General features: G+C 44.5%; 1 protein-coding gene and 2 pseudogenes across 1 annotated transcript; 1 reads left to right on the top strand and 2 right to left on the bottom strand.

Moving 5' to 3' along the window:
* Positions 1-4,111: 4,111 nt before the first annotated feature.
* LOC110544452 (ATP synthase F(0) complex subunit C1, mitochondrial-like) lies at positions 4,112-4,805 on the bottom strand (annotated as a pseudogene).
* A 783-nt stretch (positions 4,806-5,588) lies between these two features.
* Positions 5,589-6,319, bottom strand: LOC110540325 (Krueppel-like factor 3; annotated as a pseudogene).
* Positions 6,320-7,365: 1,046 nt separating this feature from the next.
* LOC110540326 (pyrethroid hydrolase Ces2e) lies at positions 7,366-15,713 on the top strand. Its single transcript, XM_021627116.2, has 13 exons — positions 7,366-7,536; positions 8,152-8,356; positions 9,969-10,107; positions 10,759-10,892; positions 10,974-11,232; positions 11,997-12,095; positions 12,376-12,516; positions 12,616-12,699; positions 12,928-13,072; positions 13,478-13,615; positions 14,019-14,091; positions 14,546-14,754; positions 15,490-15,713. Exons 1-12 carry the CDS (start codon positions 7,410-7,412, stop codon positions 14,730-14,732), a joined length of 1,731 nt encoding a protein of 576 aa, XP_021482791.1. The 5' UTR covers positions 7,366-7,409; the 3' UTR covers positions 14,733-14,754; positions 15,490-15,713.
* The last annotated feature ends 1,066 nt before the right edge of the window (positions 15,714-16,779 follow it).

Genomic DNA, 16,779 nt, shown 5'->3' on the forward strand with positions numbered 1-16,779 from the left:
GAGGGCAGCAGTGATGAGCATCCTGCACAGTCACTGTGACAACCCATAGGTTAAGGGCCAGCACCCGGGGAACAGGTATGAATGTTTCCCCTGGAGAATCTGTAGGACAGAGAGGTTCCCTGAGAGTCTGGACATGGGATGAAGGAGTTCTTACTCCCCGTTGGAGTAGAAAAGCCCTGCTCTGTATACTATAGAGTAAATGGGTCAGGCCAGAGCGCAGCTTGTTCCCAGCAATGGATGCCTGAGGGATGTTTCTTTTTCTTTTTAAATATATATTATTTATTTTTAAATAATTGTATACATTCACTTTTATCCCTGTTGTAGCCCTCTCCCTCTTTCCCTAGTAATCCTCCTCTCCCTCCCTCATTTCCTCCCTGCCCCCTTCTGGGTCCACTGAGAGGGGGGTGTCCTTCCATCTGGCTCTCGCTTATCAGGTATCTTCAGGATGGTTTCAATGTCCTTAACTGTGGCCTAGCAAGGCTCCTCCACCCTCTCGGTGGGAGGGGGTGGAGTTCAATGAGCCTGACATTGAGTTCATGTCAGAAATAATTCCTCTCCCCCTTACTAGGGAACCCACTTGGATACTGAGCTACCATGAACTATGTCTGAGCAGGGATTGTAGGTTATATCCATATATGGTCCTTGGTTGGATAAACAGTCTCAGAGAAGACCCCTGTGCCCAGATATATTTGGACCTTGTGGGGCTCCCTGTCCCCTCTAGGTTATACTAATTCTTCTTTCCTTCATATGATTCTCTACCCTCTGCCGAAGGCTTGGTTATGGGTCTCAGCATCTGCTTTGACACACTGCTAGGTAGAGTCTTTCAGGTGCCTTCTGTGGTAGGCTACTGTCCTGTTTCTTGTTTTCTCCTATTTCCAATGTCCATCCCCTTTGTCTTTCTAGATGAGGATTGATCAACTTACCCCTGGTCCTCTTCCATGTTTATCTTCTTTAGGTGTACATATTTACGTATGTTTATCCCATCTTATAGGTCTAGTACCCACTTATAAGTGAGTATATACCATGTGTCTCTTTCTGCTCCTGGGATACCTCACTCAGGATGATTTTTTTCTAGATCCCACCATTTGCCTGCAAAATTCATGATTTCCTTGTTTTTAATTGCGGAGTAGGATACCACAATTTCTGTATCCATTCTTCCGTTGGTGGACATCTGGGTTGTTTCCAGGTTCTGGCTATTACGAATAAAGCTTCTACAAACATGGTTGAGCAAATGTCCTTGTTGCATACCTGAACATCTTTTGGTTATATGCCTAGGAGTGGTATAGCTAGATCTTGAGGTAGCACTATTCCTAATTTTCTGAGAAAGCACCAGAATGATTTCCATAGTGGTTGTACCAGTTGACATTCCCATCAGCAATGCAGGAGGGTTTCCCTTTCTCCACAGCTTCTCCAGCATGGGTTTTCTCTTGAGTTTTTGATCTTAGCCATTCTGATGGGTGTAAGGTGAAATCTCAGGGTCGTTTTGATTTGCATCTCTCTGATGGCTAGGGATGCTGAACGTCTCCTGATGTGTTTCTCTGTTATTCTATACTCTTCTACAGAGAAGTCTCTGTTTAGCTCCATACCCCATTTTTTAATTGGGTCGCTTGTATTATTGGCTTTTAATGTCTTTAGTTCTTTATATATTCCAGATATGAGCCCTCTGTCAGATGTTGGGTTAGTGAAGATCCTTTCCCAATTTGTAGGCTGTCGTTTTGTTCTGACGACAGTGTCCTTTGCTTTACAGAAGCTTTTTAGTTTCATGAGGTCCCATTTATTGATTGTTGCTCTCAGGGCCTGTGCTGATAGTGTTCTGTTCAGGAAGTTGTCTCGTGTGCCAATGAGTTCTAGGGTCTTCCGCACTTTTTCTTCTAACCGATTTAGAGTATCTGATTTTATATTGAGGTCTTTGATCCACTTAGACTTTAATTTTGTGCAGGGTGATAGATATGGGTCTATTTGCATTTTTTTCTACATGTGAATGTCCAGTTTGACCAGCACCATTTGTTGAAGATGTTGTCCTTTTTCCATTGTATACTTTTGGCTTCTTTGTCAAAAATCAGATGTTCATAGTTGTGTGGGCTTTTTTTTTTGGAGGGGGTCTTTGTTATGATTCCATTGATCCACCAGTCTATTTCTCCGCCAGTGCCATGTGGTTATCATTACTGTTGCTTTATAATACAACTTGAAATTAGGGATGGAGATACCTCCAGAAGATCTTTTATTGTACAGTATTGTTTTAGCTATTCTGGGGTTTTTGTTTCTCCATATGAAGCTGAGAATTTTTCTTTCAAGGTCTGTAAAGAATTATGTTGGCATTTTGATGGGAATTGCATTGAAGCTGTAGATTGCTTTTGGAGGGATGGCCACTTTTACCATGTTAACCCAACTGATCCATGAGCATGGGAGCTCTTTCCATCTTCTAATATCTTCTCCGATTTCTTTCTCCAGAGACTTGAAGGTTTTTTTATTTTTTATTTTTTTTCATACAGGTCTTTCACTTACTTGGTTAGAGTTTCACCAAGATACTTTATGGTTTTTGTGGCTATTGTGAAGGATGTTGTTTCCCTAATTTTTTTCTCAGCCCATTTGTCTTTTGTGTACAGGAGGGCTACTGATTTATTTTTCTGTTAACTTTGTATCCAGCCACTTTGGTGAAGGTGCTTTTCAGCTGTAGGAGTTGCCTGGTAGAATTTTTGGGGTCATTCATGTATACTATCATATCATCTGTGAATAGTGATACTTTGACTTCTTCATTTCTTGTTTGTATCCCCTTGGTCTCCTGTAGTTGTCATATTGCTCTAGCCAGGACTTCAAATACTATGTTGAAGAGATACAAAGAGAGTGGGCAGCCTTGCCTTGTTCCTGATTTCAGCGGAACTGATTTGTTTCTCTTCTTAGGTTTTGTCTTTTCATAGTGACCTTGATTTCTTGGCTAGTTTATGTCAGGAATTTTTTAGATTTAACATTTTCTTTTTTGGATACATCATTTTCATCCATTCTATCTTCTATACCTGAGACTGTTTCTTCCATCTCTTGTATTTTGTTGAAAATGCTTACCTTTCTAGTTCTTTTTTTTTTCCTTCCTTAAGTTCTCCCTCTCCAGGATTTTTCAGTTTGTGTTTTATTTAATGTTTCCATTTCCATAATCAGATCTTGAACTGTTCATTGATTTCTTTCACCTATTTGTTTGTATTTTTCTGTCTTTTATTAAATTCCTTCCCCTGTTTGTTTGAACTTTTCTCTATTTCTTTCATTTCTTTTAATGATTTAAATATTTCCTCTCTAAAGGCCACAATCTATTTGACTCTATCTTCCTGAATTTCTTTACAGATTTTATTCATTTCCTCTGTTATCATCTTCATAAGCATAGATTTAAGCTCATTTTCTTGCATTTCACTTGCCTTAGTGTATCCCGGGCAGCTTGACCTTGGATAACTAGGTTCTGGAGATGCCATATCGCTTTGGCTTTTGTTGATTGTGTTTTTACATTGATATTTACCCATATAGATGTCTCAGGTTTTGGCTGGTAGTTTCTGAGAGCTGTTGGAGTCTTGGGCTGTAGGGATGGCAAGGAAAAGCTCCTGGGCAGGAAGCTGGTTGTACTCGAAGGAGCCCCTCTTCAGAATGGTGAGTGTGGCTGGTGATATTTAGGGAATTGCCACAGCTCTGTTAAAGTGTATAATCCTTAGGCAAACTGGACTCCTCAGGGGCCCAGGAGGTCTCATCTCACCAGGGGAAGTGCTGGAGACAGCTGCCCAGTCACTGACTTTCTTGCTCTGAGGTTCATGAGCTGCAGCTGCTCAGACACTGTGCTCAGACACTGTGGTTGCTACATGCAGCCCTCTTGAAGAACCATCAAGCCCAGTTGGTTGTTCTCCCAAGGGAGACAGGATGCCCTTTGGAGGAGCCTCTGGGGCTGTTCCTATGGCTCCCAGATATCCATAGTCTGAGGTTGGAGCTATGTGCCCCAGTTCCCAGAAGGTACTCTCTGGCCTGTGAGTACAGCACACAGGCATGTGGCTAGGACTCCCATCTTGGATCCACTCCTCTTCAGATGATTTCTTTTTTTTTTTTTTTTTGTTTTTAAGAGAAACATTGTTGTTTAATGCTAAAGCTTAGCACACTCCAGCACCAGGACTGCCATGGAGTCAAAGCAGCAGGAACAGCTGGGTGACCCCATGGAGCCTACCATGGCCAAGAGGATGAGGAAGGCGACCAAAAAAAGAAGAGCCCCATGGCCTCAGACAGGGTGAAGCCCAGAATGGCATAGGAGAAGAGCTGCTGCTTGAGAGACAGGTTCCTGGCATAGCCAATAATCAAGCTACCAAACACTGTTCCAATGCCAGCCCTTGATCCAGCCACACCAACTGTGGCAGTCTGAGCACTGATAAATTTGGCTGCTGTGTCAATGTCCCTGGAAATAACACTGGTCTGGAATTCCCATCTGGCCACCTGGAGAGGGAAGCTGCTGCAGGAAAGCTGTTTAGGTGGGGTGTCTGGTCGACTCAGGAGGAAGGCAGACACAGGTCTGATTAGACCCCTGCTACAGGAGCGGATCAGAACTAGAGAAACAAGCAGTGGCTTGGTGGTCTGCACTTTTCAATCTGCACTCCCACTCCCTGCAGCCCCTGATCAGCCCACAGCACTCTCCCTGCTCAAGGTGACCTCTTCAGTTGATTTCCATGTTATCAAAGTCACCTTTTGCCCGCATAACTTGGCAAATTTGCAGAAGAGTGTGACGAAAGCAACCACGCACACTGCAAGTGTAAGACTGTTTCCCTCACTGGAAAAATGTCACTCATGATACCTCACAGCAGTCATTGCCTGCTCTCTGCTCCCTGGCTACCACTTGAATGATTTCTCACTGAACAATTTGGGAAATACATAAAATTTAAAAACATCAGAGCGCTGGCTATCCTATCATGGAAAAGGAATCATGTATGACTGGTCCCGTTACTAGGTGCAAGTTATTCAAGCGTTTTGTCACTTGGTTAACAGTGACATTTCATATATGCACATAGAACATTTACCCACTCCCGAGCTCTTGCTCACCTGAGTGACCTGACTTCCACTACTTTTAATCGAGCTCTTAGGAACTTTCTCAAACACAGGTTTTTGAGATCAACATTCTCTTTTCATTGGGCTAAAGAACTGAGATCAGAATGGCTGAATCATTTAACACACCTGTGTTTAACTTTATTTTTACTCTACATTTACTAATACATTTACTTTGACATTCTTTGGAGAAATACGTGGAGAAACCAACACAGTGGACGTTCATTTACATGATTTCTTATCCTCATTACTTTAAACATATCTGTGAGGAGGTTTTGCTTAGCCAAGAAAAAAATCATTCTTTAGGTGTGCCCCATGCTCAGGAGAGGGAGGATTAAAGCATCACCTAGTGACCATACAGAAGTCTTGAATCATATAAACTCAGAGATTCAGACCAGCTCTACAGAAATTAAAGTGTACATGTAAAAATGAGTTAGATAATGGGCAGGAGGAGAAGAGAGAACAAAAGAGACAGTCAGGAAGAGAGAGAGCAAGAAGTGGGGCATCACATTAATGTGGAGGCAAGGCTTTCAGATTAGCATGTGGTGTTTCCTCTGTAGAGCAAGATGGTCTGAGCAAGAGAAGCTTCAGTCGTAGCCCAGACACTGGAAAGGTTTGATTGTAGTATGTTTTCAGAAACGTCTTTTTGCTTCATCCTAGAGAGCAAACTTCCATGTGCAGCCTTTCCAGGTGCATTTGTAGGGCTTTTCTCCTGTGTGAGTTCTTCTGTTTGCTTTCAATTGTGAGCTCTTACACTGTGTTGTATCCATCAAAGTTGAGCCTGTGTATGGCTGAAGAATGGTTCTCTTGCAACAATGATTGCCGGGTGGACACTGAGTTCATTAATGGGGATGGCATTTTTTCAGGATAATAGTCTGTGGTTTGTGGTTCAAGTACATGCACTATTTTTTTTTTTTTGGTGGTGGTGGTGGTGTTTTTGTTTTGTTTAGTTTTTGTAATATGGGCTTCTCAGATGATTCAGTAACAGGTAATTGCATGCTGCCATTTGAAATGTCCATCTCTTCTGACATGGAGACCATGAGTGGCTGCTGGAGCGTGGCTAGTACACATAAAAGGGACAGTCTGCGCTGTGAAGGGCTGGATGACTGGGAGGATGATTTCCTCAGCCTGTCATTTCCTTTTCTCGAGGGACTGAGAGTAGGAAGAGCAGCAGCCAATAAGGGCTGGGACCAAAGACCGGACAGGAGTGCCTTAGAGCAGCTATGCTGAAAAAATAGTAAGCGTTGCTAGAGAAAGGCATGCCTACGTCATGCTTGGAGAAACAGAAAATCAGTGAGGAAGAAGCTCTGCAGTGCTAGGCTACAGGTCTGTAGATTGCTGCGGTCTGGAAATACTGAGCATAGGCAAATTCTCAGACTACAGACTTATTTTGATCCCAGCATCACTTCCTCTAAGAGATCAGCTGGGCATTGTGGGAGCTCCTAATCCTGTGCTCTTTGGTGTTTCCTGCCAGGGCTCTTTGTGGTTATTAAACTTCCACTCTAGACCTGTGTCTTCAGCTTTATCATAAACTCTGAGAGCCCAGGCACAGAGTGCTCAGAGTTTGAGTGAGTGGGGCCCAATTAAATATTTCTTAAGTGGAGGACAGGAAATGGCTCAATGGAAAAAGGAACTTTCAAAAGGCAGAGGCCTTAAATGGATTTCCCCATACCCACATAGCAGAAGGAGAGATCTGACTGGCAGAAGACTGGCACACATGTATCCCGCATGTGTGTCATGGCATTCTCACATACATATAAACATGTACAAAATAAAAACTAAACAGGAGATAATTAAAAGTGTTTCTCGACTGGGTAGAGGAGTATGAAGGTGATCTCAGCAGGAGCTGGCTAAAAGAGCAAACACATTATGGAGGTGGAATGAATAGGGAGTGTGACTTAAAAACTGTCAGGGTTGCAGTGTTTTAGAGAAATAGCCATATGTGGAGGGGTTTGTGTAGATCCTAAGATCACTGAAATGGTCACATCTGAGCTCTCCCTCTCTGGATATCTTGAATATGTGGCTACTCAGAGAATCCCTCCTGGCATCCTCAGTCACAGATTTTTCTTTCCCGACCTCCTCAACAACACTGACATGTGGGCAGGGAGTACAAGGACAGTGATCATGGTTTAAACTAATTTAGGTTGAACAATATAGTAGAGGTACTTCAGATGCCATGATAAGGCTGTCTAGGAGGCCAAAGGACAGGAACAAAGATTGCTTTGCCTTGTCTGCTGGCCAGCTCTTCTTTGGCAATAAGAACATTGCCCCACCCTGCCGAGTCTCCTGCCTACTTGATTTTAGGTCCAAATTCCTGCCTAGGCAAGGCCCACACATTTTGTTTCCTGCCCATGACACACAGCTATCCTGGAGCAACACGGACTCAGACAGAGGAGCTGACCATGACACTGTACAGACTTCCTGGCTGGCTGAATGCTGTAGCCTGTGGCGTCCTGCTTCTCTCTCTGCACGTGGAAGGTGAGACTCCTTAAGTGAGCCATGAGGAACAGGGTCAGAGCTGCCCAGTTCCTAAGAGTCAGCAGCTTAGCCTGTAGGGGGGAGGCTCCAGAGAGGGAGGAGCTGGTAAAGATGGCAGATAAATGGGTGGGAATCGTGTGCCTTCCAACCAACCACCAGAGCCCACAGAATGAGCCCTGCAGCACACAGATGGTCAGAGGTGCCTACGGAGACCCCATATCCAAAGAAGCCACTGTGGTGTAAGGAGGTCTGAGGAGCACTGGACCTGCCAGTTAGGGGAAAGGGAGCAAAGGGGACATTTCCCTCCTCTGTGTGTGATGGACCTGCTACAGTCCTTTGTGTGCTGGTGAAAAATAACACAGCCATGCTGCCGAGTGGCTCTGAGTTATGTCTCCTTGTTACCCACAGTTATGCTCTACTACCATTCAAAAGGACTATGAGCAATGTCCCTGGCTTTGGGGAGATGAAGAAACTCCTACCCCTATATCCCACACCTGAACCTCGATACCCCAGATTCCCTTCCCTGTGAACCCTAGTGAAAATGAGGTGGAAAACATCAGTGTAGTGGCAGCTGCCTGGACCAAACTAACCCTCATGTAATTTCTCCACCCACAGGCCAGGACTCAGCCAGCCCCATCAGGAACACACACACAGGCCAGGTTCGAGGCAGCCTTGTCCATGTGAAAGATACTGACATTGCTGTCCATACCTTCCTGGGAATTCCCTTTGCCAAGCCACCTGTTGGACCCCTGCGCTTTGCACCTCCTGAGGCCCCTGAACCATGGAGTGGTGTGAGAGATGGGACCTCATACCCAGCCATGTAAGTTTAGGACAGAAGATATTCAGCTCTGAGCTCTGGGCCAAAATGAAATACTTCCTTCATATCAACCCCAGGGAAGTTTCCTGTCTATGATGTGTATTTTGCTATGCATTTTCAGTTGCATGGCTAAGTCTTCTAGTAGAACTTGTTCTCCAGGTTCCTGGGTCAAAGATCTGTTATTATAGGGATTAATCTCTCAGTTTGGCAGTGAGAAACAGATAAACAGTTCCCAAATTCAGATTGTGCCAAGTGATCTCTGCCACCATGGGAGAGGTCTATGGACAAGGGTCAGTATCAACACATTAACCAGTAAAAGCCCAGAGTCCGGTATCATGTACTATGTAAGTCCTTGGCAATTCCATTCTCTACCGTCACTGAGATAACTCACAGAGCCAAGTTCCAATGTTAAAATAAACATATAACCTTCCTCTAGAGATTACATGGAGTGTAGAGGTACCCAGAGTTTCCAGACATAGGGTGAAGGAAATCCCACTAGTCTTTGGGACATTGTTGTCCACTGAGTCCCATAGTGCCTGTGTAGGCATAGCACCACAGTATCCATGTATCTGTATTTTGTTTCTTGGAGCTTTGACAAAATACCTGGTAAAAGCAGTTTAAGACAGAACTACTTTATTATGGGTCACAGTTCCATGTTACGATATAACAAGGGGAAAATTTAAGGGAATGAATCATATCACATCTTTAACTGGTACCCATGATCAAAGGATGCTTACCTACCTCGTAATGGTCAGTTTTATTCTCTGCTCATACATATCAGGAACACTTTCCTAGGAAATGGTGCCCCTCATGGTAGGAAATATTACCACCTTTGTTAACAGAGTCAAGAAAATCCCTATAGGCTAACATGATCTAGACAATCCTTCACTGTTTCTATATTCCCCAGTGATTGTATGCTGTTTCAAGGTGAAAATCAAAATTAACCATGTAAAGTCATGTTTTCTTCCTGCACCACAGATCCCAAAATAACAACTCTGAGGCTTAACTACATTTCCAAAAGCCTAGGCCAATATAGCTAGGCTGACTTGCTTATAACTAATATCCCAGTAATTCTATTCTTAGTTCTGTCAAGCAGCTGGTTAATACTGCCATATGGCCATCTTCTTCACAATCCAGGGACAAATCTCCTGCCTCTTACTATCTCCCAGAGTTCCCCTCTCTCTCTCTCCAGAACTCCTACCTTTTTATTTCCTGCCTCAGCTGACAGGCCATTACTTTTTATTGACAGCTGATGCTTCTATAAAGACACAAGAAATTCCTCCTACATAAGCATCTCATCAAACTTTAGACAGTATGAAGAAAAGCGGTGACTGTCATTTCATGCAAGAATTCATTCTCATAGAGCCTCTTAGATTTCTCTAGGTCCCAGATCCTGAAAAAATAAAATATATGTCCTCAAGTGCAGCCCTCTCTGGAAATTGGGCCCTCCTCCAGCTTTTCCTGAGCCTGTAGCATTTACCTTGGCAGGAAAGAGCTTTAGAAAGAAATCATGCATAATCAGAACATCTTGGAAGGAAGTGAATTGGGGTGTCTGAGAGAAAATCTGAACTAAGGTCAAACATCTCTTGTATTAACTGTCTTCCATTGTCACCAGGTGTCTACAAAATGATATGATGGATTCAGAGGCACTGAAGATGATGAAATTTATCATGCCTCCCATCTCTATGTCTGAGGACTGCCTGTATCTCAACATCTACACACCAACGCATGCCCACGAAGGTTCAAACTTGCCTGTGAGAGTTGGGCCATGGTCACCTGGGTGGGAGGGGAGATGTCTTTTCAGGAAGATTAGAAAGCACAAGAACAACTGAGTTCTGCTGCAGTGTAGACTCTGGTGAGAAGCCTTTCCCTAGTGGGTCTAAGAAGGCCTTCTCACCCATGGTTGGCAGCTGGACCCGGGGTGTGGGACACTGAGCAATGGAAATTTGAGAGGGCAGAGTTTGTGTTCTATGCACTAACTTGGGATTTTCTCAACAATCTTGAGCCCTAGAGGCTGAGTCATGTGTCAAAGGGCTGAACACTGAGACAAGCCAGAGTTACAGAATAGTATATTGGTTGTGCCAATGAGAGTTGGTGATCCTTTTGATTCATAATTCAGTTTTTATAAAGCACTTATGGAAACAACCTTCTACACACATATCTCTGAGAGTGTTAATGACATTACTTTGGACTTAAGCCGAAGCTGAGATTCCTGGTGAGACAATGGGGCTTAGAAATATGCTGATGGTACTGTGGTCCCTCCTCTGTGGCCTGGGTCTAAGATGCTGAGGAGTCCCGTGTATGTATTTAGCTGCACAGATACAAAGCAGTCATAATCCAGCAGGCAGCTCCACTTGAGCTTATGCTGGCTAGAAGCTTCTTGGATTCTCTCTTGACTTCCCCAGGTGATGGTGTGGATCCACGGTGGTGCTCTGGTTGTAGGCATGGCTTCCATATATGATGCATCCATGCTGGTAGCTACTGAGGATGTGGTGGTGGTCGCTATCCAGTACCGCCTGGGAGTCCTGGGATTCTTCAGGTGAGCCTGGGGCTGAGCTGTAATTTAGGAGCTGAGCAGAACCTAGACATATCTACAATTTTTCTTCCTTCAACTTCTCAGCACTGGAGACCAGCATGCCAGAGGCAACTGGGGATACCTGGACCAAGTGGCTGCCCTACGCTGGGTCCAGCAGAACATTGCCCACTTTGGAGGCAACCCTGACAGGGTCACTATTTTTGGCGAGTCAGCAGGTGGCACAAGTGCCTCTTCACATGTTGTGTCCCCCATGTCCCAAGGACTGTTCCATGGTGCCATCATGGAGAGTGGAGTGACTGTGCTCCCTGGTCTCATCTCCAGCTCCTCTGAGGTGGTTTACAGTGTGAGTGTACTCTACCCCTCCTACCTTGACCTATTTTCTTAGCACTCACTCTGTAGAACTCTGGAACTGTGCTCAGTGGGTAAAATGACGACCATAGAAGGTAACTTCTCTTCAGTACATTCCTAAAGACGCAGTGTTTAGAACCCTTACCTCCACACCCCTGTGCAGTGCTTATTGAAGGAGTATAATCAAGAGGGTTTTGGGGGGCTTGGGGGATTGTTCGCTTGGTTGGTGGTTTGTTTTTTCTGACCCTGTGTAATGGTTCAGCAAAATTGACCTAGAAATGCCCATCATTGGCAAAACAAACAAACAAACAAACAAACAAACAACCAAGTATGTTTGAGTTTGAGAGATGGTACATGAGGCTAGAGAGTTTGCTGTGTTGGTGTGAGGATCTGAGTTCAATTTCCCAGAACACACATATGGCTAGGTATGGTGTTTCTTGTCTTTAATCCAGGTATTTCTGTGGAGAGAAGGGAGGCAGGGGCAGGAAAATCTTCGGAAAGTTACCCAGCAGCTAGACTGGTGTGGGCTTCATTAGAAAAAGAGACCAATCTCACACAAGGTGGAGGGTGGGTAAGATGAGGTGTGGTGGGGAGAGGTCAGAGTCAATACTGAGCAACAGGAAAATGGAAACATTTTTGTTCTTGCTCCATCTCACACACATTACACAACATGGTATACCATTTAGAGCCAATGACACCATCTTGGGACTAGGAAAATTTCTCTGCCTGGAAGACAGTGCCATCCTGTTCTCTTTACAGATAGTGGCCAATCTATCTGGTTGTGCAGCTGTGAACTCAGAGACCCTGGTGCACTGCCTAAGAAGCAAGAGTGAAGCAGAGATTCTGGCTATTAACAAGGTTGGCAGAACTGTGTGGCTTGGAAGGTGGCAGATAGCAAGGTTTATTATAAGGATTTTTCATTTCTATGGACAAATTGCCTAATCTCCATGGCTAGCAGCAATGCCAACATAAGCTAATCTAAGTGTAAGAGTGTAAGGTCTCCTCAGGGGTGAGACGAAGGAGTTGTAGGAGGATAAGGTTCTTGAGGCAAAGTGGAAAGTGGAAAAAGGTGGAGATATTCAGTGGGAATCAGAAAACACATGATTAACCTTCAGTACTGACTTTGAATGCCCCTCAGGTCTTCAAGATGATCCCTGCTGTGGTGGATGGGGAGTTCCTACCCAAACATCCTCAGGAGCTGTTGGCCTCTGATGATTTTCACCCTGTCCCCAGCATCATTGGTGCTAACAATGATGAGTATGGCTGGTTACTGCCTATGGTGTGACTTCTTTCTATTCTTCTGGAAGTCTAGGGACTCATGGTGGGCAATGGGAACTCAGAGATTCATTGACCCATTTGCCATTCTCTACACACCCAGATTATGGGCTCTGCACAAAAAATAAGGGAAATAACCAGAAAGACCCTGCCAGATATTCTGAAGAACACAGCAGCCAAGGAGATGGTAAGAGTCATGGAGGCACTATCAGAACTGTGAGGACTCCTATCTAACGTTAACCGATGGCATCCCCAGATGTGCATGTGTGTGGTGTATTGTGCCTGTATATCTGAGGTCACGCAAAGCTTTTCCCCACTGTATACCAGACCTCATCTGCATTCCCTCATCATAACGAGGTTGCCTGCCCATCTTAATGACTACCTAACCTTATTCTTTCTCATCACAATGTGGTAGATGCTGCCTCCTGAGTGTGGTGATCTACTCATGGAAGAGTACATGGGAGACACTGAGGACCCCCAGACCCTCCAAATTCAGTATAGAGAGATGATGGGGGACTTCATGTTCATGATCCCTGCACTCCAAGTAGCACATTTTCAGCGTGAGTACATCCATAACATGGATAAGGGAGAAAACTCAGAGCTTAGGTCCCAGCTGAGCTATATAGTGTCCAAGCTTGACCTGTGTCTGGATCAGATATCTGTTTCCAAATGACTGAGTGTTTTTATATAATAAATCCTTATGGTGAATGTCATAGAGTGATATCTTATCTTGGTACAGATGAGGAAACTGCTGATTGATTGCTTGTGACTTGCCCTAACTACTCCCAGGAAGTGGGAAGAGTCATGATTTAACAGTGGGCTTTCCCACAGCTGATGTTCCATGCCAGAGCTACACTCTAAACTGTTATGATTTCAGATAACTTGAGATCAAGATATCTTGTCAAGTGTGTGAAGGGACAGTTCTGGGTGAAGCTCCATCATGTCTCCACATGTCCTCACCCCAGGTTCCCATGCTCCTGTCTACTTCTATGAGTTCCAGCATCGGCCCAGCTTCCTCAAGGATATCAAGCCACCCCACGTGAAGGTTGACCATGGGGATGAAATTTTCCTTGTCTTTGGATACCTATTCGGTGGCATAAAACGTGAGGCTTCATTGAGTTCTTTGAGTTGAATTTGTATCCCTTATGGTTTACATTAAGAAAACCTGAAGGATGGCTGAGTTCTTAATCCAGTTGAAGGAACCAAGTCCTTCACGAAAGACAGAACCCAGTGTGCACTATCTCACATCTCAAAACCTACATTAGGTTCTAATCTGGACCTTTCCTAGTCTACCTTGTGTTATTGGTAATAAGAAAACAATGGGCAGGGTAAGGATGAAACTGGCTGAAACCATTTAGAGACTTAGACCCTGGATGGTGGGGGAGGGAATGAGGGAACCAGCCCAAGAGTCCAGACTTGAATGATAGCTGGCAAGGTGAGTGTGAAGTACGAATGGGCAGCTGCATGAAGGGACTGGGACATGGGCACTCGTCCTTCTCTCTTCAGTTCCTCACACTGAGCAGGAGGACCTACTCAGCAGAACGATAATGAAGTACTGGGCCAACTTTGCACGGCACGGGTGAGAGGATGCCCCTCCCTCAACTTCTGAAAGGGTGAATCACTGTCCAGGACTCTCTTTGTGTGGAGTGGGCTCCTTAGCATGCATGGTCCTTTATTACATAATGAGTTTTCCTTCCTTACAGCAGACTTTGGCAAGCAGTTTACCACATAGCCAGTCACCACACACACACACACACACACACACACACACACACACACACACGGCATACTTAGATAACTTGTATATGTGTTCATCTTCAGTGTCCTGGTGGGTGAGTAACAGAATTGTGAAGAAGGCAGAAAACAAACCCTGCCTTGTCAAACTTTGAATAGAAACTAGCTGGTCACACTTGTATCCCTATATCAGAACATATGTCCCATCAGTCTGAAAACCCTGGCCTACTTTGCTCACTGTCCTGAGCCAAATTAGGATCAAGTGACCTCACCTTCCCTGCTGGGTGGCATGTCCACAGGAACCCCAACAGCGAGGGTCTACCCTACTGGCCCGTGTTGGACCATGAGGAGCAGTACCTGCAGCTGGACATCCAGCCTGCTGTGGGCCGAGCCCTGAAGGCTAGAAGACTGAAGTTCTGGACCAAGACTCTGCCCCAGAAGATCCAGGAGCTAAAGCAGGCTCAGGAGAGGCACAAAGAGCTATAGTGCCTTGTGTGAAGAAAGCCAAGTAAGCTTCATGCCTGAGGTTTGGAAAGCATTTGTTTTCGGAAAGCTTTTTGATGTTGCCACATAAACATTCCTAACCTATACAGTTACCTTGTCACCACTTTATATGACAAACCCTCTTCATGTCACTCCCTCACAAAATGCTGCCAATCTTTTGTTAGCTCCACTCAGTAAAAGCTCTTGTAACAATATGGAATGTGAATATGAGAGCCCCAGGGTTCCATAGTCTCCACAAGATCAGGATGCTCTTCCAAATAGATCACAAACTACCAGCAGGTCTAGTGGTAAAGTGTGTGGCCCTGACTATTCAGAAATAGAGACAGGAACATTGCAGGAACCTAGTAGTTCCATATCAGCTTGATTAACATAGCAATGCCTGTATCTCAGGAGCAGAAATAATCATCAGTTGGGTAACTTGCAAAGAGCAGAAATGTATGTAACGTTATGGAGTGGGAAATAACTGGGTGAGTAGGTGAACCTGATCCACACAGGCTTCTAGGGCACAGCTCTTAGACCTATCTGACGTCAGCCACAGAGCATGCCAGCCTCTGGAAAACTCCATACAGATCATCACTATAGAGGAAATTTTATGTTTCCCTTCCAAATTGCAATTGTCTACTTTTGTGAGAAACTGAACTTGCTATGTCAATAGACACTTCAAGCAAGGCCAGGAGTGGGGGTGGACCAGCAGGTCCAGGTGGGCTTTCTCTAACAATGAATTTGTTCTTATGCCCAGGGAGTCTGCAGACTCTGTGAAGTCTACACTCATGTGACTATACCACATCTGTGAAGAACGTTGGCTCCATGTGTGTCCTAGAGATGATATTTGAGAGAAAAGAATGCCCGGGCATGTAGAGCAGAAGAGATATCTGTCCCTGTACTCTGATGGCTTCTAAATATATGGAAAAGATTTCTTGCCTTTCACAAATCCTAATAAAGCAACATGATTTCTTGATCACACGCATCTGTTCATCATATTCCATGGGATTAACTTTCATTCTTCTGTCATTTTTGCTCTTAATGTTTTCAAGCCCAGGATTACAAAGTCTGTTGTATTTCAGGTCATTTACAATGGTGTCACATTGTCTTCACAGATGCTTTTTGTTTCCCCCAAGCATTTTCTCAGTCATTCAGAGGGTGTGTCCTGTGTTCTTTAGATACTGGGACCTCCACATTCCTCTACTTCTGATGAACTTGTTCTCATTGTTCACCAAGGGCAAAGCCATTGTGTTTCATTCAATGCACTGAATACCAGCCATAATGGTGCCATGATCATTGCCTGAAAATCAAGACTTCTGTGTTGCCTGGTCACAAGGGCACAGATGGGGTGTATACTTAGAATAGTCACATTCCATGTACACCCTCAGCTCCTTTATCCTCTCAGCAGCTGCATGTCTGTGTCAGCTTCATTTAGGAGTCTTTGGTAGGAAGAGCTCTTGGTTTTTGAGACAGGTTCTCAATATATAGCCCAGGCTTGGGTTACATCATCCTCCTACTTAAGCACAGGACCATCCAAAGCAAACATCTGAGGACCTGTAAGCCCCAGTACAGGTTAGGAAGTGAAGCAACTGGCACTGCACACATAGTCAGGCGGAGTAAGAAATGATGCAGTCATTTTGGAAGACATATTGGCATAGTCTTCTAAGTTAAGCAAGCACAGGCTTGTCACAAATGCTGCAGCCCCTTGCTTATAATATCATGCAAAGAAATCTAAAATTATTGTGTGGGGGCACACAATATTATGCTTGGAGTTACCTGCAAGGATTTGTTTAAGAAGTCTGGTGAGCACACCTCTCATGCCAGCATTCAGAGGCCAAGGCAAGAGTGTTAGAGCCGTAGGCCAGCTTGACTGCATATCAAGACACTGTCTCAAAATAGAGAAATATGGAAGCCTACATACTACTTCAGCTCAATTTGGTCTATTTTAATGAGTACCAGGTTTGTCCTGTGTGTTCTGGGCAGATAATGATGCTCTAGTTGGCCCAACCTTAATATCTTCACTGTAGAGTGCAAGTTTGAGTTGATC

This window comes from Meriones unguiculatus, chromosome 10 (genome assembly GCF_030254825.1).
Source record: "Meriones unguiculatus strain TT.TT164.6M chromosome 10, Bangor_MerUng_6.1, whole genome shotgun sequence".
NCBI lineage: Eukaryota > Metazoa > Chordata > Mammalia > Rodentia > Muridae > Meriones > Meriones unguiculatus.